General features: G+C 41.6%; 2 protein-coding genes across 6 annotated transcripts; one reads left to right on the top strand and one right to left on the bottom strand.

Annotated features, from left to right (window-relative positions):
- The first annotated feature begins 110 nt into the window (after positions 1-110).
- On the top strand, positions 111-4,576 carry LOC113169010 (myosin regulatory light chain 2B, cardiac muscle isoform-like). Of its 5 annotated transcripts, none has more exons than XM_026370137.1 (3): positions 111-281; positions 2,463-2,500; positions 4,315-4,576. In XM_026370137.1, exons 1-3 carry the CDS (start codon positions 188-190, stop codon positions 4,417-4,419), a joined length of 237 nt encoding a protein of 78 aa, XP_026225922.1. In that variant the 5' UTR covers positions 111-187; the 3' UTR covers positions 4,420-4,576. The 5 variants fall into 5 exon arrangements, 2 of the variants coding, with proteins under 2 accessions (XP_026225922.1, XP_026225914.1); XM_026370129.1 differs by having other exon boundaries at positions 2,463-2,557; XR_003299534.1 differs by lacking the exon at positions 111-281 and adding an exon at positions 755-1,099.
- On the bottom strand, positions 4,573-24,833 carry LOC113168993 (collagen alpha-1(XXVI) chain). Its single transcript, XM_026370103.1, has 14 exons — positions 24,265-24,833; positions 23,955-24,077; positions 23,667-23,770; positions 11,935-11,996; positions 11,649-11,775; positions 10,885-10,983; positions 10,599-10,727; positions 8,264-8,347; positions 7,944-7,996; positions 7,780-7,842; positions 7,314-7,349; positions 7,159-7,203; positions 6,997-7,081; positions 4,573-6,212 (listed from the first exon to the last, which is right to left on the bottom strand). The coding sequence occupies exons 1-14, from the start codon at positions 24,435-24,437 to the stop codon at positions 6,064-6,066; spliced, it is 1,332 nt and encodes a 443-aa protein (XP_026225888.1). The 5' UTR covers positions 24,438-24,833; the 3' UTR covers positions 4,573-6,063.
- Between the last annotated feature and the right edge of the window lie 299 nt (positions 24,834-25,132).

Here is a 25,132-nt window from a genome sequence, read left to right as displayed (position 1 = left end):
AGGTGTTACCCCTGTTTGATTTAAGTAGGCAATACAGAGACCGCCTCCAGAAATGACATAAATATCTGCTTGTTTACATGTCTCTTACCTGAAGGGTTCGTACTAAATCATGTAGTTCCTTGGATCTAATCTACAGAAAACTGAATGACCTCACAAGTGCTCCTAGACAGCAAACCTCGTCTTTCTAATGCGGTTACCTCTGCAGTACCTCTGGCATGGCTTTCTAGCAGGAAAGGCAGCTGTACCAGCGCACACACACTACAGTGTTTCATTGAACTTTGGTGAGTTCACACAGCTATGCTCATTTTGCTAATGTTTTCACTGTGCATTACATATTGTTGGAGCTCAGGCTACAGCAATAAAGCAGAAAAAGGAGACGGGAGGAGGAGGTGAACATATGTGTGCTTCAAGAGTCACTTGATTGGAGTCAGAAGCTGTGATGTGGATCATTTAAATTTACACCTCTGCGTTAGTGCGCTGACACTGAATTAACACTTTACACTGTCAAATGAGACATTTCCTGCAGGCACAGATGCCTCAGCAGCTGTTTAAACCACTGACGTCTATCAGCGTTAATGTTTTCAGATGGCCAGAACAACCAGACCACTCATCCTTGTCATAATCCCATTAATGTACAATAGGGAATTATTAGCATATCAAGTTACTGTGAGTAAAATAATATCTACTCCTCACGTTTTCAAATATAGATCAACCGAATGCGCAGCCTTCATTTCCTTTGGCGTGTGCTCATTCAGCATTGTTCTAATGGCATGCAATGGCTTTCTGCTGAGCGAAGAATGAACAGCATGTACTGTCTGGGCAGAACAGGTGCGGCACAGTTGACCTAGTAGTATCTAAAAGTAGAGCTCATCGGATGAAAACTGCAAGAGGATCCACACAATAGACAGAGGCTGTGTGACATCACTGCAAACGTTTCAGCAACAGCTATTGTTTTCCGTTTGTGTCGGGTGTGTTACAGAGTCTTGATACTGAGTTCATGCAGTAATGATGAGTCATATCTTGGTAATTGTCACAGGTTAGGAAGTAACTAAGTACATTTCCTCAATAACTTCAGTACAATTTTGAGGCACTACTGGAGGTAGGTACTGGAGTCATTTATTATTTATGCTTTTACATTTGACTTTCTACTTACTACATTTATCTAATATTTTTTTACATTTGAAAGCCTGTTTGTAAACAGGTTCACAAGAAATATTTTCTCTTTTGGTTTTACTGGTGTGTTGCTACTAACTACAGGATACATTTCTGAATAGAATAAAGTTAATATTGATTTTCCAAATGAAATGATCAGTCATTCTCTCCTTGGTGAATTAAACCTATCAGGGTGTGAACATTTTAGGATTCTGCAGAAACCTTATTTATAAGGCAGATGTGGAACAAATCTGGACTGGACGTGTACATTCAGATCAGCACCTGGTTAAATAGTGTTTAAAGTGAAAGTACTTCTGTTTTGGGTTTGTGTACTTCTGCCACCTCTGGGGGATAGATGACCCAAATACAGGACAGAAATGAATACTAGCGGGGTGAGGTTTGAATTGAGTTTTAATAATGAAACAACACGGAAACTCAGTCAGGGCTCAGAGACAGACAGAAGTCATACACAAAGTTCAAAGAACATAACAAGCCCATCAGGAAAAGCAGGTCATAAAAAAAAAATATTTATTCACGTTGGAAAACCCAAGAGTGAGAGTGTCCACTGTCAAACTTCGGAAACTGGCAGGAGCAAAGGAATCAACAAACAGGAAACAACAGTACCAGTAATCATGATAGTAATGAAGAAACACTAGTTTCTCACTAATCCTCCCACGTCCCCGGCTGATGATGCAGTTGGCTCTTTTGTTTTTTTAAATCCTTATTTAAAATAAAAGCTATTTATCTGCACTTGTCTGTTGTCCACGTCACACTCTTTGTATGTGTTACACCTAGAAAGACCAAGAAAAAGGAGACAGGAGACGTCAATATTGTAGACACTTCTGAGCAGAACCAGGAGCTCAGAGAGGTTAGGGGACAAATGTACAATACATGTGCTCATCATCTCATTCCCTGGAGTTGTGCTGCCTCCTCTGGTTATTTATGTAACTGTCCATTGTTTTCAGGTTTAACAATCATGGACCAGAACAGGAACAGTATCATTTACATGCAGAACAGCCTGAGGGGCACCATTAGTCACAAAGACACATATATGGAGAGCAGTTATAACACTTTCCCTTTTGTGCAATTAATGAAATCGCATTTCTGAGGCTCATATTTACTGAGTATGTACATTTTCACAGACACATGAGATCCACAGTCCAGTGATTAACAAGGTGTTACAGTTTTTTTTATTGTTATTTGATGAAACAATACCACAAAAATCCATAAATGACGCATAAAGTATCGCCTCAAACTGAGTGAGTGCGGCGTGCTTCGTGTCTACTCACTCTTTACCTGTGTTTTGTCAGGAGCTGACCCTGGGGAGACGATTTTCTTCGCCTTCAAGGTCTCTGACCCAGAAGGAACAGGAGTCCTTGGGGGGGAGGTGGAAGGGGGCGGAGGAGTGAGTGTGTGTGTGTGTGTGTGTGTGTGTGTGTGTGTGTGTGTGTGTGTGTGTGTGTGTGTGTGTGTGTGAGTCTGCACGGACACAGCACCCTGTGGTTTGTGATGCCTTTCACAGGAATTCATGAGTCAGATTACAATGAGTTAGTGCGATACAGTACAAAAACACAAGTCATTAAGGAAGTTCTGGGATGCAGATAATGCACGTCTTGCTCGGTGAAACACATATGACAGCTAATTTAAAGTCAAATACATGGAAACAGTAATTCCTCTTTTCTGTTCCTCTGCTGAAGGAAGAAATATCACCTCGTGTCACAGGCGGACAAGTTTACAGAGGCTGGGGTGAATTGTTGCTTGGCAACAAGGTGAAATATTGCGTGTATCAATAGAGATAGTGATTCAAAGGTACCAGCAGTGGGGATGCTGTTGAAGGTGAGCGTTGATGAATACTCAGAATCTGAGGCAATTTAATTTGATTTAAACACTTTAACTACCATCTACAGCTTATTACAAAGATCCTTCTCAGCTCTCTTCCAGACCCCCTCTTCAGTAACAGTGCCATTCATAACCTACATGGCCCCTGGCTACAGACACAGTAATCTCATTTGTACAGCAACAGATGTTTCTCTTTAAAACATCCGTTGAGTTGGGAGCAAAAAGTCTGTCTCTCATTCACTCAAGGGATCAAAGGGACCAGTCCGATCGCTATGAAATCTGTCACATTCGCACTGGTTTGAAGAGGCATATTGACTTACAGTAGGCTTACTATGTTGTGAAATGTAAACACTTCCCTTCTCTGTCCCTCTCTCGCAGCCTACACATATTTGGTGGGGACGCTTTTATGTTCTGTACATCAAAAGGCCACACAGAGGGGGGGGAAAGAGAGGAGAAAATGCATATGAAACAATAAAAACCTCCACACAAATAAACAGCACAGTGTTCCCATGGCAGCGGGGTGCAGTAATCTGACGGCTGGCTTCCCATGGCTGTGTCTCCCTGCCTCATAGACCTCCACTCTGTCTCACTGATGGCTCCTGTGATTGCAATCATCCATCTTACTGTCAAAGGCAAAAAAAAAGGGCAAGAAAGGGGAAATCACACACACCATCTCTCTCTCGCTCCCTTGTGTCCAGCAAACAAGCCACCCCACTGTGAGCAGAGCCAACACATGGACCACAGGCCCTCTCTCCACTGGGTGCGTGTGTTTGTATGTGTGTGCCCATGCTTGTATGATCTACAGAGAGAACATGTGTGGGTGTGCATCTTTGGTTGTCTGTGCCTGCCCATTATACTGCATGATCAGTCACTGGAGTGTGCACGGGGAGCGGTGGACATGTCTGATCTTGCAGCTGATCAAAAGCACCAGAGAGTTGTTCCCTTGTGGCTGTGCAAGCAGGCCTCATATCAACATGTCTCTGTTCAGTAGACAGGAAAAACAAGAGGAGAGTGAGACAGACAGAGGAGGAGGAGGGGAGGGCGTACAAGAGGAGAAAGACAGAAACACGCAGGCACAGCACAGATGAAAGGATGCATAAAGAGGCCAGAGTGGAATATATGACAATGATACATAACCACACTTATCTCCCTCTTGTGATGAGATAATTGAATGGCAAAAGCCAGCTCTGCTATTGTCTGTAGATGTAACAGTGTGCGTGATCTCTCTCTGCAAACCTAAAAGCTCTCCCGTCAGAAAAGCTGCAGATTACAAAAAAGAAAAAACACAAAAGTGCATTAAATCCGTCACCTGTTTGCTTACAGGTAAATCAGATGCTTACCAACTTCCTCTTGGATGTCGCTGGTAACCTTGACTGCAACAGCGTGTGTTATGTGATCACTCGCAGGGAGGACAAAGAGCAGGAGTGAAAGGAGGACACGAAGGAACAGAAGGATGAAAAGGAAGAGAAAGACGAGTAGGAGCAGGAGGTGGGGGGCTGAAGTGAAGGTTCTGCCTGTTAATACTCTCACCACACTGACGCACTGGTGTAATAAATGTGTAATAAAGTAGTGACTCTGAAGTGAAGCCTTTTGTCGTTGGGACTTTAATCTTACTTTCATAAGCAGCACAGATAAATATCTGCTTAGAACAACGTTTTGCAAATTAAACTACAAAGCACGTCGAGCATTAGTGTAAAAAATATAAAAACATGCACAACACACATTCAATTGTTTTTTTTGAAATGTCAGGAGACTCAAGTCTTTACAGCACATCACAACTTTCTTAACTCTGTGGACAATAGTTAAAGGAGCACTTTGCCATTTGGGGAATTACTGTACACTTGTTTGCTTTTCTGCCCACAGCCAGATGAATATAGCAAAGATAGTCCTGTGTGTGTGGGTTCAGTACGAGACTTCTTCCAGCAGTGGGGCTCTGTCCAAAGGCAACTAAATAATATGTAAACAATAACAACAGTGTATATTATATTACGAGCCCCTCTAAAGTTCTCTAATTCACATGTTGTATAAGGTTTGTTTAATTTGAACCAAATAAATCAAATACGCCCCTGACAGGTCTACCACAGAGAGGTCATGTAGAGACGGACAAACGTTCTCTTTAGAGAGCGTCAGGTCAGCTGTGCCCCTTTGTTTTCAGTCTTCAGTCTTTGTCTTATTTAATGGACAGAAATGAAATCAGTGCCAACCTTCCATCTTACTATCGGTAAGAAAGCAGAGAAGCGAGTAAGAAAAGGCCCAACTATTCTTTAAACTTGTGAACCTTGTAATGGAGAAAACAGAGCTTGTCTCAGACACGTTCAAAGCTTTATTCAGAGAGCAACAGGCTCGGTCTCGCAGAGACTTATTATACAATAATCATATCAGTTTGTAACAAATCTCAGAGGCAGTTTATGAAGAAGTCAATGTAATCCTGTCGGGTTAAGTGCTCTGTCAGCCAGTTGCATGAAGGCGCACTGGAACGGAGAACTGGAAATGTTGCGGCATCTCTTCCTTTTGCTCTCCAGATGCTATTCATTTCACCTTACTTTATTTTAAGCAGATATTCTTGGCAGCTAATCATGTCTTACCTCAGCTTTAACAAGTCGGAGCACAAAGAAGAGAGAGGAAGAAATATGTTTGTCAGGCTAAGAAAAGATGAACCTCAAGGTTGTTCCAAGAATCCTTTTGACACTAAAGAGTTCATTTTGTGTGCAGATCTACGGGAACTCTGAGTCAAGGAAACAGATGTGTTTACCAGTCTTTTATCTGAGGAAAGAAAGTTGCCAAATCACACTTTATGAGATTATATTTCATCGAACAAAACCATGAAAGTTCTGCTGCTGGGGTTATTTAGACCAAGATCATGCAGCAAAAAGGTGAAATAGTGTAAAAGAGGCCTTTCATGTGGATGAAATGCTCAACATCTCATGTTTGCAGAGAGCTTCACTTTACAACAGTACTCATTAATGACAATTAATACAAAATCAATAAAAAAATAAAGGTATGTGGAAAAATGTATGTCCAGTTGCGCAAAATTTGCCACTTAAAACAAATACAAAAGATATTACAGTATTCTTAAAGAGGAGCACGCCTTTGTCTCTCCCCGAGTCCCGCAGCTTGTAGAGGGGTTTGAACAGGCTGAAGGCGCTTGGTTTTTGTGGAAGAGAAAGACAGTGGATCTGAAATAGTGCCAAATCCAGATCCTTCAGCGTTCTCTGTGTAACCTGAGATACGAAAGACAGAAAAACAATAAGCAAAAACATACTGAAATATAGGAATGGCTCACTCATTTAGGGAAATATGATTATTTGCTTTAGGGCAGATAGATGAGAAGATTGATCCCACTTTCATATGTCAAGCCAGAGCCAGGAGGCAATTAGCTTAGCTTAGCATAAAGACAGGAAACAGGCAAAACAGCTAGTCTGGCTCTTTCTAAAGGAAAGAAAATCCATCTACAGTGCCATCACCTCTGAAGCTCACTAAATATCACATATCAAGTTAAATCGGAAAAATGGAGGGCAAAAAACACAAATGTGATGTTTTACTGGAGGCTCTGTGCCCGTCTCTGTTTCTCATCAGAAATTACAAGTTCAGAAAGCGTAAGCTCCAATGAACAACAGTCGAAAAGTTTCACATTCATAAAAGAAACGAGACAACATTCCCATTTGGGAAGTTTAATTAACAGGAATTTGTGATTTATATCTAAATAGTTGCTGATTAATTGACCACTTGCTGCCGCTCTGTTGAACTGTTACATTAGTTATATTGATGAACTTTACTTGTGCTGCCAGGTGGATTTTGTCACCTGTGGACAGAGCCAGGTGAGCTCTTTCAAAGTTTTTACTGAATCCAAGCTAAGGCAAGCTAACCTGCAGCTTTATATAAACAGAAAAGAGCATAGATCTTCTCATCTGGCACTCACTGTCAAAAAAGCATGTTTCATCAAAACATCCAGCTAATTATTTTAAATGATCATTGCTCGGAGTGGAAGAATGTTTTTCCCCTCACCGTGAATGCCGATCATGTGCTCCAGGATCAGGACCCTCTCAGCCAGGATCTTCAGGGCCTCTCTGAGCTGCTGCACAGCCTCACCCTGACCAACACCATCACGTCTTGTTGTTAATAACTTTTCAGATTAGCTCTGAAGGTAAAGACATTAGGGTCTCTTACCTCATTGAAGCCTTCTCCTGGGTCTCCTTTTGGCCCTGGTGCTCCCTGTGAAAACAGGATAAAATAATCTTGTTGGGTGTGTGTGTGTGTGTGTGTGTGTGTGTGTGTGTGTGTGCGTGTGTGCATTTTGTGTTATACAATAATCTTATACTTACAGGTAAGCCCCGCTCGCCTGTGGCACCTGAAGGCCCCTGGTGGAGGAGAAACAGACAAAAAATAACAATTGAACTCTCACAGACAAACAGTTCACCAGCTTGGATTCTATACCCCCGTACTAATCAGCCTCTTCACCAGATCTCCAATCTTAAATCATGCTAGTCGAGGAAGGGGATCAGGTTTAAAGACAGAGGCCCACTAGAGAGCGGACTATAGAAGGGACTCTACGTGGTTGCTCTGATTAGTGAAGCCTGGCCTTGGATGGAAGAGAGAGAGCAGGATTAGTCATGGCTCAGAGTGAGTCTTTGAAGGAAATCTCATTCACCTTTAATGTGTTTAAGATTGCATGACAGCTAGGGCCACTTACAAAACTTAGAACAAAAAGTATTTTGATAGTTCATCACAGTCAAATGTGTTCAGCGAGCCTGCTAATCCAGTAATGAGGATGATTTTAAAGGGCCTCACCATTTTCCCTAGATCTCCTTTAGGCCCAGGATCCCCAGGTTTGCCTTGAGGGCCTTCCTTGCCCTTAGGTCAGGTAAACAGAAAGACATGTACAGTAGTAATGATGCCAGTCACACAATCACATTTATGTTAATCAACATTCAGCTCTAATGACAGGAACTCACGTCTTGTCCCGGCAGGCCTGGTATCCCTGCAGGCCCCCTCGGTCCTGCAGGTCCTGTAGCATCATTCACACAGTAAGGAGGATAATTGTTAAGTTAGTCTCAGACTATATTGTGTAGAGCCAAAGTTTAATTAGAAAAATTTAAGACAGTTCAATTAAACTCAGGAATTATACTGTGTGCGATTGATCAGGGATGTGTTGATCGGGGTTTACAATACTTACGGTGTATTGTACAATGTGTGTTTGTAATAACTGACTTGCATGAACCGTACTGGCCTGATGAAATGCTGTGGTGTTTTGTTCCATGGTATTGATTCATACCTGAAGGACCGGCAGGACCTGTTGGACCAGGAAGCCCGACTCTCATCTGAGGTGTAGGATGAACTGTACGGATGGGGCTCTCATCTGGTAAAAACAGGAAGTTTAAACAGAAAGTTTAGTTTAAGCTTTGCACAAAAGATAATAGATTAGGGAAAGATGCATAAAGTAGTAACTAATGGTCATTAAGCATCATGTTTCAGAAAGGGTTGGACATATATCATGTTATCATTGATATCATGTTTTAATGTCCTAAGTTATATGCTAATAAGCAGATGCCCAAAACATTTCACTACCAGCAATGTGACAATGTTTAAGATGTTTTTGACATTATTCTGGAGCCAACAAAATCAGAAAGGTGTAAAATTTTGTGATTATTCATTACTCTAGTAGTACTGTACTGTATTCACTACTTTGCAGTGCCAAGTGCTTGTAGTTGAGTAACTATACTGCAGCCACTACTCTCTGAAAATCGAAGAACCTGTATTGTGCAGAGAAAACCTCCAAACACAGTAGAATAGATGATCAGTCGGTTTGAGTCGTCACTACAGTGAGACACTAAACAATTCAAACATGCATTTTCAATACAAGGATCAAAGTTTATGTGGAACAAAAGCAAATCTGATCACACATGGTGCATCACTCATGATGCATTTCAGATGCTAAATGTGAACTGTAATCTATCTCAAACAGATTTAGACCATCTGGATATAAGACTCAAAATCCAAACAGATTAAAAATACTGGATGCCTTCAGTTGGCCTGCAGTTACAGACTTTGTTTGCTATGTTGTATGCATCATAGGCAGATAATGCTGAGGACTCGGTAAGTAACTTCAGGATGTAAGGTCTGAACAGTTAAGACATCAAAGATCACCAGTCAACAGTGGGATTTAATCTCTCTGTGACAGTGATCGACAGGAACAGCTGGTCGAGGTAAAAGAGGTCCCATTTCATGGAGTAGATGTCCGGACATGATACATCTTCATGCCTCATTCACAGCGTGTAGAGTATTTTAAAGTACGCTTGTAAGTATAAATCTTGGTTGAAACCACGCCACACTTGCACTTCCTCTCTACTTTAACATATGCTCAGAGTCAGTCTTCCCCTGTGTGGAGACAGCACTGTTACGTTATGGCTACAGTCCACAGAAAGCCTCTAGAAGGAGCAGATTTCCCTCTGGAACTAATTTTCTAATGTTACAGTCTCCTCGAGCCTGGCTGCCTCCCCAAGAAACTGCACGAGTGGCAGACTATCTCCTCCTTCGTTCTTAGCCAGCCCAGCTTTTTGGCTCGGAGCCACGGCCTGTTACCCAAAAAGCAGACTGTTGTGCTGACAGCTAACAAATTAGGCCTGATTTACAGCCAGTTGGCCCCCCTCAGCTTACATGGTCCCACAGACCCAAATCTACATAGTTCCAGACCCGCAGACACAGTCTTGGGCTCAGAAAGGCAGACGCAGCCAAAAACCTAATTGGAGCCAGCAGCCCTCATGAGGTAATGATTACAGTGTGGACTTATACTGCCTCCCTGTGGTGAAAGCCCAGCATTAAAGGTGAGAGATGTCGCTCTAATACACATATTTCTCGCTAACTATGTTTCCAATGAAGAGAAGATTTAAATGTCACAAACAATGATTTTCCTGTTGACATTCACTCTACACATGTTTCACCTCATGTTAGAGTAGACAACAAAGTGGTCTGTGTTAAATTGGACGTGATGAGTGAAAAATGCCTCAGTTTGTATTTCTAATCAATTCAGCCCTTGAGCTAATCTTGTGATTTATACACTGATATTTTGGCTCCATTGTTGGTGATGGTGTTAAGTGAGGTTGCAGTAAACAGTGGCTCAGCAGCAGTGAAACACACGGAAACAATCAAACTAAATCTAAACCAGGCCTGCTCAGAAACAATCCTCTTGCTACAAAAAAAAAATTGAGTCCTCTGTTAAGAGCTAAAGAGACATATATTGCTCACTTGGTAACAGCTACAGTATGCTTTGGTCTCCGTGCCTCCACCTGTGCTCATTTTTAACCATTTTCCGTACATAGAAACCAGTTGGAACAGGGTTCGTGTTCCTCCTGACGAAATCATTTCAACAAAGAACATATGCATGAGATAAGCAAATGTTTCAAACTGTTGAAATGGACCTGTGTTGTGGTGTTGGCATCGATTCAGACCATCTAAAAACTGAATGCTTGAATGGTTTTAAAGTTGTTCTTGGGTCCGAATTCAACCGTGTGTGTGAGAGATCTCCATCTGTTGTGCTCTCGTTTAGGTTCATCTGGGACAAATTGGTCCAGATTTAAAAGACTCAAGTTGAGGTGGAATAATCTGCTCACCTTGGTTTTCTACTTGAAAAACGTCACCCCTCGTTTGGATTGGAAAGGAGGTCAGCCCTGGAGGACCTGGCGGGCCTGGCGGACCAGGTAGACCTATTTCTCCTGGTAAACCTCTGTCCCCCTTTGGTCCTGAGCACAAAGGAAAAAGCACTAAATACAATGAGGAAATCGTTTATTCAGCTTAATCAAGCCTTTTGGCATCTGTGGGAGTGTTTTTCGCCTCAAAGGTCAAGAATGAATCTAATTCCATAAACAAAAGAGATTTGAATGTCTGATGATGTTTTACCAGTGGGTCCAGGAAAGCCTGCTCTTCCAGTCGGACCTGGAGGTCCAGCAGGACCAGGAAGCCCTGAAGGTCCAATTGGTCCTGGGGGCCCTCTGCCTCCTGGTACCCCAAATAAAAAGCGAGTCAGTTGAACAGTTCTACTTATCACTCACTCAAAAATAAAGGAAGAAAATTTAAAGGAGCAGTCTGTCAAAAGTGAAGTTATTTCAGGTTTAAACTTAAAAGGGTAGGAACCAGCCATTTTAGAGTTTAAAATCTATTATTCTTTTTAGACTCTAATAGATGCCCTGTGCACCAGAAAGTACAATATTTATTTCATGATGTGTGTGTGTGTGTACTCAACCAGAATATTTACTGTGAAAAAAATACAACTGACGAGGAAGTAAATGTTCCACTTTTCTATCCACACACATTGAAAAAAAATGCATGAGTAAGGCATGCAACCCTGCACCAATTTATTATCAGTTAATTGGCTGAATGTTTTCTTGATAAATTAATGAACTGTTTGTTGGATAACAAGTCAGAAAATAGAAAAAGGATCATTTCAACTTAATAAATAAACAAAAAAAGTTTTTTTTCCATGAAATATAAAAAATTATTTGATTATCAAACTACTCAAAGTAAAGTCATGGAAATGTGTAATAGTGGTGAATTTTTCCTTTAATTAACTTCTGAGTCCCTGTTTATTTACTGTTGAATAATACACAGCCACAGATATTCAAAGCTGTTCTGCATATTCCAGAAGGCCGGTGATGTGTTGTCACCTGGTGGCAGGTACGGTGGTGGTCCGATAGGAGTGGGTTGGGGTGTGTCCACTTCATTGTGTGTCGAGCCCTCTGGTAAACTGTTGGCTGTCGGCAGCAAGGAGCGTCCCTCTTCTAACAGTCTGATCTGAAACAAGAACAGTAAATCTGAGACTCATCTGTACCCTTTTAAACGAAATAATGTTTGGATCCGATTTCAAACTGGAATTCCTCAGGGTATTAGTGGAATAAATGGTACATACAGTATTGACCAGCAGATAGATTTGGACAGAGAGCACAGATTTACCTTCGATTCAATTAGATTTATTCTGCCGTTCATGTCGACGAAACTGGTGCAGTTCATACACTCTGTAAGAAAGAAAGGTGAGTTCAGTCTTCACATACATGTTACCACCGCTACTTTTCCATCTGTATGTTCCTTTTTCTATCTCCTTTCTCTTTCGTTTGTTTGTCTTTTACTCCTGGAACCATCAGAAGCATCTCTCTCTATCTCACAATGAGCAGGTGGAGCCAAGACACACAAGAAGGATGCCCATCACACCAGACCCAAGAATTTATTAGGAATTGTTCCTTAAACCATGTCGCTCGTACACAGAATAAATATTATTAAACCTCCCTTCCCCTCTCTCTCTCTTGCGCACTCACTCACTCACACACACACACACACACCTGCTTGTCTCCTGACTCAACATGTTTTCTGTCTGTCTGCCCATTTGCAGTGACAAACCCCCCACAGCCCCATCCACATAGCTTCACTGACATTTCCATAAATGGCCACGAGATGTAATGAACAGTAATTTATTTTATATAATGTAGTTGACAAATGATGTACCTGGTTGTTATCATAGCACTAAAATGTCATTTAAAGGCTCTTGATGTTTAATTCATATTTTCTTATCCCATATAAAGTCAACTAAACCATAACTGGAACTCACCATTGACCCTATGAGTATTGTCTGTGTGTCCAAAGCTGGATGTATGTCTGTACTCTGTCACATAAAATACATCAATGGACCATTTTATGTTGCTGTGAATACTCACTAGTGCATCAAATCTGTATGTATCTTCCATTAAATGTGTACTAATCCGTAGCTGAAAATGGCCCCCAAACACGCCATTTATTAGAGCTATATCTTTAGGAGAACCGATTTGGTTTGGGACTGAGGGAAATGGAAGCAGTGAAAGACAAACTGACACATTGTTGGTTTTGGTCTTATTGTAGTATTAGTTTATATCCCAAACATAACAAATATAACACCAGGCTTGTATCCAGTGTAAGTATCAACACTGGAAAGCAAAAATTGCAGTTTTGTTTTTAGGTTTGATTTAATTTTTTTGCACATGCACATGTCTCAGCGACATCCATGTTTGCCACTGACCTTTTGTCTGTATTGACTAATTATGACATCTCTCACACCAGTTCACTGTAGCTACCACTAAACCACAGAGACCACTACATTCCTTGCGGTGCAACAGTTGTGGACAGAGAATAGTCAAGTTTTGTTTAAAAAGTATAGAGATGACCAGAGTCTTCCTCTGGTCCAGGGCCCATAAGAAGTCTGGAATGTCAGCTGTCAGTCCCACAGATGGGACCCACCCACACTGTGGTCATAGCAGGGATTCAACAACTGGTGTTCATAAATAACTAACACGATAACAAAAATGACCCAAACTGCTTCGGTCTGCCTAAAGAATCCTCTCCAACCATCACAGACAAGCTATTAGCAACAGCTGCAGAGGTTTCTACATGACTGAAATAGTACAGGGTGAATGTCTGTGCAATGTCTGCGTCTACACTCATGTTCATCTAATCCAGCGGTGCAGCGGATTGCGTGGGTGCGGTTTGTCAATGCCTCATTTCAACATCTTGAATCTCGCACTGGAGCGCAGCCACAGACGGAAACAACAATCAACAACTCAATTCAAAACACATTCCTCAGAATTCGTCAACCCAAATACCCCCAAGGCCAAAATGACCCCACTGGAGCTGCTTGTTGTGACTGACTGCGCTGAGGTTTCATCAGTGACTACACTACACCAAGGACTTCAAGGCTGCACACAGCACAATAGCAAGACTGTGGGAAATCATGGTCTCCACAGAGTGAGAGGACTGATGAGCTGAAATGCCTTCATCTCCACCGCAATTATTCCCGCGGAAGTCTCCACCCTCTGACACGCTTTCTCTGTTGCATACGGTACAGCATAGATAATGCGCCCATAGACAGACCATGAGAAAATCAACCCCAGAAGAAACTCCAGAAGAGAAACAGATATTTCGCATGTGTTTGTGGTTGTTATGTGTCTTTGGTCACTTTTTGTTTCTTTGTGGTCATAACTGAGCAGGGGAGCCCTGACCTCTGGGGCCCCTGGCCCCCGTATATCCGTCCTGTAATCCATCCATGGCCTTGTCTTTCCATCTAACACCATAATTGGATCAAAATTTCACTTGGACCAAATTCCTATCAGCCTCACAGGTGCTTTGTGTTTCGTACTGTTAGCATATACAGTCAGCATGTTGACTTTAGGATAAAGCTAAAAGCAGTGCTGTGTTGACTCACGGAGAACTCAATTCTCATTCTCTTTCACCAACATTTCAACAAGCCTTGGAGAAATGACTGACTAAGTCTTTAACTCAAAATACAAAATGTCTTGTAGCTGTTTTGCTGACAGAAATATGCATCTCTGCCTTGTCCATGTTGGATATCTGCTCCCGGGGCCTAAAAACAATAGAGGCCTCTAGCCTCCTAATGAGTGAGCTTGTCCGATCTTCATCTCTTGCCCAGTGAAAGCCAGAAATAATCCAGCCATATCTTCATGCCATAAACACACACCACAGGAAAACACCAGAACTAACTCTATGTACCATGAACGTGAACCAGAGCACGACAAGTGGTGTTTCTTTTTTTTTTTTTTTACTCCTAAAGGTGGCGAGTTGGATTTTCCTTTTCTGCAATTGGAATTTAATTATGTTGGGTTAGAAAACCAAACTTCCGCTGTGCTCAAGCTGATGTTTAGAACGGGACCGCAGCTATAGAGTCTGTTTGGATCCATAATTACACCATGGCAACATACGACTGGGTTATTTTTCTTGGACTGTGCTCAGCTCATGGGAAAGATTCAAAATCATGTTGTCTTTAGTGGGAAGCCAAATAAACAGAAGGAATGGGGTGATTTACTACTCCAAAGAATAAGAAGGATTTGTATGTTTGAGGAGTTGTTTCAAAAATTCAGAAACTGCAAATGTCCTGATCTTTATGAGAGGTGGCAAAAAACTGTGCAAGATCAGACTTTCATCTGCTGCAGCCGACTGGTTTTTCATTTACAAAAGAGACGAGACAAGAAAGAAAAGTTAGTTGATTCAAAATGACCACAGACACAGAATACTTTAATCACATAAAATACAATTTTAAAAAATTAACTGATTGCTGGGTAATACACCATGTAAATGGATTACATGTCCATTACAGAAGCAGCGCTGATGTTAGTCTTACGTGATAAGCTCAACTGTAAAGTCTGGCAATGGAAAATTGAGAGATGAGAGCAGACTGGCTCTTTGGAACAAACTCCCTCCAGGCAAAACACAGAGTGTAAATAAGATTAGAAACTCTTGGAAGATAAATCTTCATTTAAACATCAAAAGAGTCAAAAACAAAGAGCATATTTCATCTCAGCAAACTACAAAACACAGGTCTGTTTAAAGAGTTATCACTGCTATCACTGTGTGATCTATAGCACAAGACAGCACAGGATATTTTGGCAAGAGTCTACGTCAGACTGCAGGCATAGTCTGCAGAGACATTTCCTACATTAGACCTGGATTCAGATCAAAGAAATCACTCAGTTTCTCAGTTTTTTGCACATAGACAACCACACTCAACCACAGAACAGACCGTGACGCACACAGCCGGGGACAGTAATTTTCACTGCCACTAAATACTTGCTCTGTCTGTATGAGTGAAAGATGATGTATTGAAACATCTTCTTGGACCATCTCAGGCTCCCCTGTCACTTCCCCAAGATACACAGACAAGTGTGCCCTCTTCGCATGTGTGTGTGTGTGTGTGTGTGTGTGTGTGTGTGTGTGTGTGTGTGTAGACCACAGAAAGCCTCAGAAAGTTGGCTGCATCCCAGGAGTCTGTTGTGTGTCTGCTCCAGCCAGCAAGTGGTCAGCTATTGCTGGCACGAAGAACAGCTGGCACAGAACATACACCCACTCTCACACACACACACACACACACACACACACACACACACACACGTACTGTCACCATCTCTCACTCTCAGTAAATCACACACCCTCTTTGAGGTGCGGTGGCAGTTGGAAAATGACAAACCAAACCAAGTCTTCTACAGAGTAAACACTTTTCAAGAGCAAACATTTGGCAATTAAGATAATATGCCATTATATTTGATGCAGAGAGCAATTATTTCATGCACCGAAAGGCGCAGTTATCAATCTGACATTTCTCCTCACAATATGCTGCTATTCAATATGCATCGTTAATGAAACAATGACAAACTGAATCCCTTCCAGTCTCAGAGTAAACCTAATTTCTCTGTCGTTCCCTCACGCTGCCAAAATGCATCCACTCATGTCATCACGCTGCGCCGTCCAGCCTTATTTCAGCCAGTGCTGCTCTGGTGCTGAAATGTTAGCAACACATCAGTCACAGTCAGAGACGGATGCCTTTGCTGCTGCACCGACATACTGTCATCGGCATGCTATGAAATGAAGTTGTGTGAATCTGGTGAGTAGAAATGATCGCGGAGTGATCTGCTTAAAAAAGGGCAACTAGCACAACAACAAGGTTCAAATCTTTCTACTGTGCAAAAAAACATTAGGACTATAGATGTTAAGAGAACTGATTCTCTAGTAGTTATTTATAATGTTTTGATGCTGACATTAGAATTTAGCTCACACAGAGCTGTATGGCTGTAGACACTTGAGCATTTGTTGTGCTTCTACAGAACAACTTGTCAGATGGTCAAATAGCTTCGGAAACCCCCCGCTTCCTTACAGCGGGGGCTGTGTACAGCATTTCCTGTAACAATTTGAAACCACTGTAACTGGTCAGCTGTGCAGAGGTGAGTCAGGAGCCACAGTTGAAACCTCCGTCTACTTCTCACTTTTAATGTGAACAACTGAGCGCAGCATCATGAAATCCTTCCACAAGAAAGTGTCTGAACATGTGCGCTTTTATCACACACACACACACATACACACACACACACACACACACACACACACACACACACACACACATACACACACGTATACACATACCGCTGTATGGCAGTCTGCTTTTCATGGCTACACGCCCTTTTGATTTCCAATGTGATTGGACAGCACACACTTCAAATAATCTCTGATCACATATACCCCAGCCTCAAGTCTGGACTAGTGTGAAAGCTCAAACTTAAAGAACATTTTGTTTCCTGTACAAAATAGCCACAATAGTTATATAGGACAATACCAATGACATAAACCTGCAGATTACACCAGCCATTACAGAAACGTGTGGCTCTCTTTGATTTCAGAAATCTTCTCTGGAACGTTTTGAGCAACTTGGGAACTTCACCTGATTGACTCTGCACAAACAGATGCATGGTGTTGGAGACAGAAAGACAAACGGACAAATGGAAAAGATTGAGACTGAGACTGAGAGGCCCGGTGATAAAGTGATGAAATAAAGGAGAAACCACAGAAGAAGCATGAACAGAGCATCATCTATCAGGCAGATCAGACCACCACCAGCAACAGCCGAGTTATCCCTGGGCTCCCAGCAGGTCAAAGGGTACTTTCTGACCTATATTTGAGCACGAGCAGGGATGTAACAGAGACATCAGTCATATCGTCACGCTGGGTTGTGCTTTAAAGGAGCACATGTGGGATACAGTTCTGCTTTATCACTTTACTCCAAGGAGAGGGGAGCAGGAGATCTCAATGACATAGGAAGATAGATAGGTAAAAGGCAGAATGGAATATAGAAGATAAAGAGGTCAGCGGTGGCAAGAAAAGTAAGGGCAAAAAAACAGAGGCCTGCATGGTGATGAAAGCAGATGATAAATGAAAAAAAAAAAAAACTGAAAAATTCAAATGGCTTTCTGAATAATTTATAATATATTTGGCATTGTTGGAGATAATCCCTCCAACTATGGAGTTTATCGCACTTTCCTCACTTCTTCTTCATCCAGCTAAAGAGAAAAAACCTGGTGCAACCCTCCAACGCTTTGCAGCAAATTAACAAATTAACACAACTGACACCTTAAGCTTTCTGCCAACTTTCCACGTCTTAAACATAATTCATCATTAACTTCTTTAAAAAAGCATCCTGTGCTAAAACACCAAGTAATGAACTTTGTTAAACTTATTTTCCTGAGCTTCTGCATGAGATCAAAGTTCACTGCTCTCATCGGGGTGGTCCTGGCACTAATTCTTTTACTATTATGCTATCCCATACACAGACATTACCCCCAATCTCTCCTGTTGTGTTTCTATGCGCAGATAGTCGTTGGGGTGCTGCTGTGACGAAGCAGGAGAAGGGGGCAGGGGCCAAAGACAGGGAAATTACAAACACATTTCTCCCAAATGTGTTCCATGCCGTCATTCAACTGTGCTGAAAGCAAAATGTAAATCTTGCAATGCACTGTACACAGCCAGCACAAACCAGACTGTCAAGAATATCGACAGGTCAGGGTGTCAAAGAAATGTATTCAGAACACACCCACTTTCCATTAGCAAACACAGAAAAATTCAGGCTTTGCAACCACCTCGGCCTTGGAGTTCGGCCACTAGCTTTGGGAGTGTTATAAGGTTATAAAGGACAAAACACAAAGCTAATTCTGAATGTGTAAAGAGAATCACACAAACATAGGGAATACACAAGAGGACTAGTTACAGCCAAAACCGCCTCTGAAAATCTGGCCAGCGTAGATTTAATGACTGATTCATTAACCATCTCAAACTGCAGCAACACTTTTTTTTTTCAAACGTGCAGATTCAAGTGCTAAATGTCAAACATTTTTAGGCCTGCAATTAATGATTATTATCACTGTGCTGATTATTTAAACCCCAAGGCAATTCATTCAGATTGCTAGTTTTGTCTGCCCAACAGATTAACATGCAGAAATATTCAGTTTAGTTTCACGTAAAACAAAGAAAAGCAGCAATTGTAAGTCTGAGCTCTAACAATCAACTCAACTTTCAGCTCTAAACATTTCAATACAACTATGAAGCATCTGTTTGGTCTAGTTTTCAAAGAAATAGGAGAGAGACATTGTTAACTCTTCATATAAGAAAACAGCGTGAGCACTGATACCGATTATTTGAGATTTGGCTTTATTTAGCGTTGTGTTCCCTTATAACTCAAAATAAAGAAAATGTCATTCACATCTCGGCAGAACAATCCAGTAGATTTTCGGGTCTAAATCACCTGGCTATTTTATGTATTTATTTTAGAGGAAATAATGGTAGACTGATCATTCTACAAAAGTCCTTAGGGACTGCAAAAGCTGAGACCCAGTCTTTTGTCCTAAACCTACTTGATTGCTCTGCAGCCCTTCACACCTATCTGCATTATCTAAATTGGGCAGGTCCGATACAGCTCTTGGCTAGTTCAGGTCCTGCCTACCTGGGCAAGCCTTCAAGATTTCTTGGCGGTATTCAGCTCTCATTACCTCTCCACAGGTGTGCCACGCGGCTCTGTTCTTGGCCCTCTTCTCATCTCCATCTCCCATGGCTATAGCTCTCATTTCTATGCCAAACACACACAGCTTTTCCATTCTTTTCTATCAGATGACTCCACTGTATCATCTCACATTGCCTGGCTCTCTGACATCTTCTGTTTAATTTAGTTAAAAAGTTAAATAATTCTGGTAGGCTTTTTTTTTTGATAGGTTATGTTTGAAACTTCAAATGAAAAGTAATATTTGTTTGTTGTTTTGGCCTTTCCCATTCTTAAGCTATAACCAGCTCAGTGTTTCTATTTATTGACAAGAGATGGCAAAAATAGAAGATACAATGATTACAATTGCGACTAAACACCTGACTCTGTGGTTGCTTGCTTGTCCCTGCGTCACATTCAAAGCTCTGACACAGAATAGTCAACTCAACAGCACCTTCCTACCTGAGCACCCACATCCACCTCTTTCACTCACTGCTCTCAGCCAACTAACAACATCTGGTGGACCCTGCACCATCCTAAGCAAAGCTTTTCCCAAGCTGGTGAAATGAACTACATACCTCTTCATGCTAAGCAGCTTCACTGTCATTATTCAAAAAATGACTCTTGCACAACGTTCTTTGAACGTAAAAACAAAACAAAAAAATGCTCCCCTTACATCTCGCAAAACTGAACCATCTCTTCTCATTGTACTTTGGAGCTTTTATGCTTGTTCACTTTCAAGTCAGGTAGTAAGTTGGATAAAAGAATCTGTCAAACTACTAAATGTAAATGTAAGACTAAGACATTACGGTCGTGCAAAACATGATTCTGAGTTTAGAGGATGAAAACACAGGGGCGAAAGAAACAACTCTAGCCTCCTCTATGCATCCTGTTTCTACATCTCTGAAGGCCCCTGGGGCTTCTGAAGTGGAGCCAGAACCTTATCAAACTAAAACCAGAGATGATGTCATCTTTATTGGTTAAGGCTGTCCTCTCTCGTTTTGATAAAACCGTTGGCCTAAAGCCCCATTGCAGCAGTTTTCTGTTACACAGAGTTGCATGCACAGTGTTGGCAGAGTGACATGAGGACACAAAGTTAGTGCACAAGCACACGTTTCCTGGATGAGAGTTTGATTAGAAGATTGGTACCACTTTGAGGTCCGCACAGCAAATTAGACAGTTACTGTGGCTTTGTCCAGAGGTAATAAAAGATTGCAGACCAGCACTTCTAAAGCACTTAACAGATTATACCATCTGTGTTACACCAACTGTGTTGAAAGGTTGTGTTGAAGAACAATCTTTTACAAACTATTCCTGTTATGCCTCCATGTTCTGTGTGTTGTACGTGTATGTGTTTGTTGTACAGAAGCTCCAGTCTTTCCGAGCTGTACTCTGATCTTAGTGCAGTCATGTATGTTACAAAGACCTGGTGGTGGAGTGTCAAGCTCATTAATCTCTGTGGGGCCACTTTCCCACCGTACCGCTCTCTGTTTCACTGCTGTCTGGGCAGCTTGTAGCAGCTGGAGCCCCGTGAGACAAAAACACCCTCATGCGCTCCACTTTTTTCTTCTCCTTAAATATTGCTACACAGCTGTCTCTGCAACTGCCAGTTCTAACACTTTTATGTGTTTTATGTGCTCTGGTCCTGACTTTTTCTCCTCACCATCTCTTTCTCTAACTCTGACACCCTGACCCCTCTCCCAGCCGTCCTTCTCCACCTCAGTGTAAAGCCTCTGTCTTTAAGGTCTCCTCACTGAATCACCTGGCCTTCTGTCTCTACATATGGAGGCGATTTTCATCCTACTCTATAGCCATTAGAATAAGCAAATACATTTCAGTAAATGTTAAATAAACAGGCAGATTACTTCTTCACACTCTTGCAACCACTTTGGTCTCAAGTGAACCATAATCTCTGGCATTACTGTGCACATATAGCAATATGTTAATCTTTGGGAGGAATAATATCCACCGTCAGACAAATAATGGTTTCCAAAAGCTCTCTAACAATGTCTGTGTTTATTCCTTTACTATTAATGTGTGTTTTCCTAACTTGTGGTAAATCTTGCCCATCCAAGTGCAACAATGAATAATTTTGCTAAATGGAACAAGGTGCAGTAATTATTACAAATAGGCAAAACTAGCTCATTGAGGTAAGTTCTTGGACAGATGTGGACAGACTGTGACTACAACTAGTTGCTGGGTCTCCTAAATAATTTTATTAGAAAATTGTTAAAATAACTGTGCATTACGTGTAAGTATAGTGCACTTTAGGTGCATCTCAGCCAGTGCAGCCTCGGCCCTCCATCTGCAGGCCTCCACACAATATACAAAAATATGTGGTGGTGCGCTGTAGGTACATACAAAGAGGTATGTCCATAGATGAAACACCAAAGATGTGAGCAAAGTTAGGACTTTCAGTTTTAGGTCAAGGGGTCTGACAAAATGGCAGCCATTCAGAAATTACAAATACACACACCTCTAATTTGGAGGGCTCATATATAATGGAACAAACTAACATAATGACAAATATGATTACTGTCATTGACTGCCTGAAGTATAGGACCCATGGACATGACCTAATTCCTCCCTTAAGATGCTTTGCTCAGCCTTTACTGCAGCTTACTGCTTGTTTATGGATTTTTCTGCCTTCAGTCTCATATTCAGTAAGTGAAAAGCTGCTCTATTGGGTTGACTGGACAGTAAAGAACATCCCATTTCTTTGTCTTGACACACTTTAGATGTTTTGGGTCATTATCTATCTGCTATATGAAGCACCATCCTATCAATATTGCAGCATTTGGCTGAGTGTGAGCAGTATAGGCATATACACCTCACAATGAATTCAGACTGATACTTTTATCAGCAGTCGGGTCATCAATAAACACCAATGACATGGTTCCATTAGCAGCCATACATGCCCAAACCATACCACTGCCTCCACCATGTTTGACAGATGATGAGGTATGGTTTGGATCACAAACTGATCCTTTCCTTCTCCCTACTATTTTCTTCCCATCATTCAAGTTAATCTTGGTTTCATTTGTCCAAAGAATCTGATCCCAGAACTCGTCAGGCTTTTTTAGGTGTAGCACTTACCGGTGTTTTTCACCTTGTTGCGAAACCTCTGTAATTACATAGACTTTTCTTGACAGTAGACTTTGACAATTGCATGCCTACCTTATTTTAAGAATGTTTCAGACTGTTATATTGGCCACTCTCAATGTTTTTCTATCTCTCTGATAGGTTTGTTTCATTTTTTCAGCCTAATTATGGCCTCCTTCACAGACACCTCTGTGGATCTCGTGATGAGAGTTACAGTGAACAGCTACCAAATGTCAATGTTATATGAGGGGATAGGCCACACCTGGCCATGCAACTGCTTGTCAGCCATTGGTTCCATTATTTAGGAGCCTCCACCCCATGTGTGTATAAAAATAGATAGAGCTATTTTCTGAATGGTTAATACCACACTTTTGTCAAATCCCTTGAATTAATGCTGATAGTCTTGGTTTTGCTCACATCTTGAGTGTTTCATTTCTTAACATCATTCTATTATTTATGGACCTAACTGTAAATATGTACTTTATGTATAAAAGAGCTGTGTTGAGACCTCCATTCGCCCTTCTTCATGCTCAGTGTGGTGGCTGATCCCTGGGTAAAAATGTTGGGCTCAGAGTCCATGGTCTGTGGTCACCAGGAGCAGCGCTGCCCTCCACCAAAACCCAGACTACTCCCACTTGACAAGCTACTCTGCTGGATGTTCCTCTAAACTTTTTTTTAATTCATTCTTTTGACTGTAATAGCCATGATGATATTTGGAGAGACAAGCAAAACTACCTCTGTGCTCTACAGAGCAAAAGAGTAATACACTCCATGTGTGTGCATACACTGTAGTCTCACACACACACACAGAGGAGGAGAGAGAGATTGTGATTCTAATCGTTCTTCCAGAAACAGCAGCAGCTAGAATACATGGCTGTAAAAGAAAAAGGTACAAGACCACAGAGCACATGATCCCTTTTAACTGTTGTTTTCCTGTGGTTCCTTTTCCCAAAAGTAATCCAAGACAGGCTTTGAATCGTAATTCAAAACAACTTTACAATCATATCAAGAGGCTGCACAGTAGTACGATTAGCTAGCGACCAGACTGCACACCACCAGAAATAAAAAGGCACTAATGTGGGTAAAGCTTCCTGGTGCTACTTACAAGACACAGATGGGTCCAGACAGTACACATGGTTTTTATTTAAATCCTTGGGAGAATTTGTCTCCGAAAACACGGTGTCCAATTGCTCTAGTCCAATTTTATAGAAAGTTGCATGATGTGAAGGGGAAAAAAGCATAAGGAACGTACCTTCACGACATTGTTCTCCCACAAACCCTGGGCAGCATCTCCACTCCAGTGCTGTGACTTGCTTGTAGGTAACCTTGAAAGATGGCCTGATGACAGTCCTATAGCTGGAGAACAGCACTGGTAACTAACTACAGGGGTGCATAAATGCAAAACACAAATATATTCAACTTCAACTGCCAAATATAAGCCTTATTCTGTAGCCCTTTACTTTTTTCTGCCTTTTTTTAATGCTAGAGTGGTAAATACAGGTATTCAGCAGAGCACATGGCTGAATGGGGGGTACAGTACCTGATAACTTTAGGACAGGGTCCGGGCCATCTGCAGCCCTGAAACACTCTCTGCACTGTGGTTTCTGTCCCATTGTGCACCTGACAGGACACTGTTTTGACAACAGTATACTGACACCAGTTCCTAAAACACAAAATAATAGAGATGTAACCAAGGAAGATAACTGATATCCAATGTAAAGAGAGGCTGGGTGGATGGATTCAGACAGTTGACATGATGTGCGAAAAACATTTTAGATCTTCAAATTTTACAGTTTTACTGCTCAAGATGCTGAATTCGCATTTTTGCACCATCTCCGCTGGGTTCTCACCTGAGTTGGGTACGGGACCCGCTACCTGGTGGTCCCGAGCTGCCGCTTTGTTCCGATCTGACGCGTTGCCGCTGCACAGTGATGCCTGGAAAGTGATAAACGAAGCCAGTTCCCAACGAATGACAAACTAAACTAATCCACATGCACAGCGCGTAGAGAAACGATAAAGCCATTATCTCCTTTTGATTTATCCCTGATAGCGATGTCTGGAGACGATTTTCAAGTAAATCTCAAAGTTATAAATTCTTCTTTGACAGTTCTACAGTATCTGGAATGCAAAGGGGAGGAAACCCTAAGCAAACCCCACTGATACCGTTAAGGAGTTGGTCATTTCGTTTCCTGACGAGAAAGAAAACTGCCCCTCTCAAGAGCCCAAACTGAATGACACCCAACCTCTTCCTATAGAATAATGCGCGTTTCTGACGTTTGACATCGTGCCGAGGACTGAGGAGTCAAATATCCATGTGCGTAAAAGAGCGCGCTGAGGCGCGGAGACGGAGTGCGTAAAAGCGCATGTGGTCCCGATCCGATCAAAAAGCACGACCACTCAGTGATGAGATTTGCTCTTACAATGAAATAATACGGTGTCTCTTCTTTTAATCACTTTGTCAGCAGGTGACTTTTCCTTCTGGAGACCAAAACTCTGAGACTCCACAGATAATAAACAATAGGCTACTTTCTTAGTCTATGGTCTTAGTCTTTGGTAAAGTACACATTTTGATATATATTTTAATATTTTCTCTATGTTTATGATTTTATTTTATTTAATCTTAAATAATCAGGGTTTCAGGCTATTCTGTTTATATAATTCGGTTTAGAAAACCCAGTGTTTTATAAGTTATATCATAATATTGTCTTAGTAGGTTGC

The sequence above is a fragment of the Anabas testudineus genome, chromosome 13 (genome assembly GCF_900324465.2).
Source record: "Anabas testudineus chromosome 13, fAnaTes1.2, whole genome shotgun sequence".
Lineage (NCBI taxonomy): Eukaryota > Metazoa > Chordata > Actinopteri > Anabantiformes > Anabantidae > Anabas > Anabas testudineus.
The sequence above is the reverse complement of the archived record's forward strand: the minus strand, read 5'-3'. Positions and strand labels throughout refer to the sequence as shown.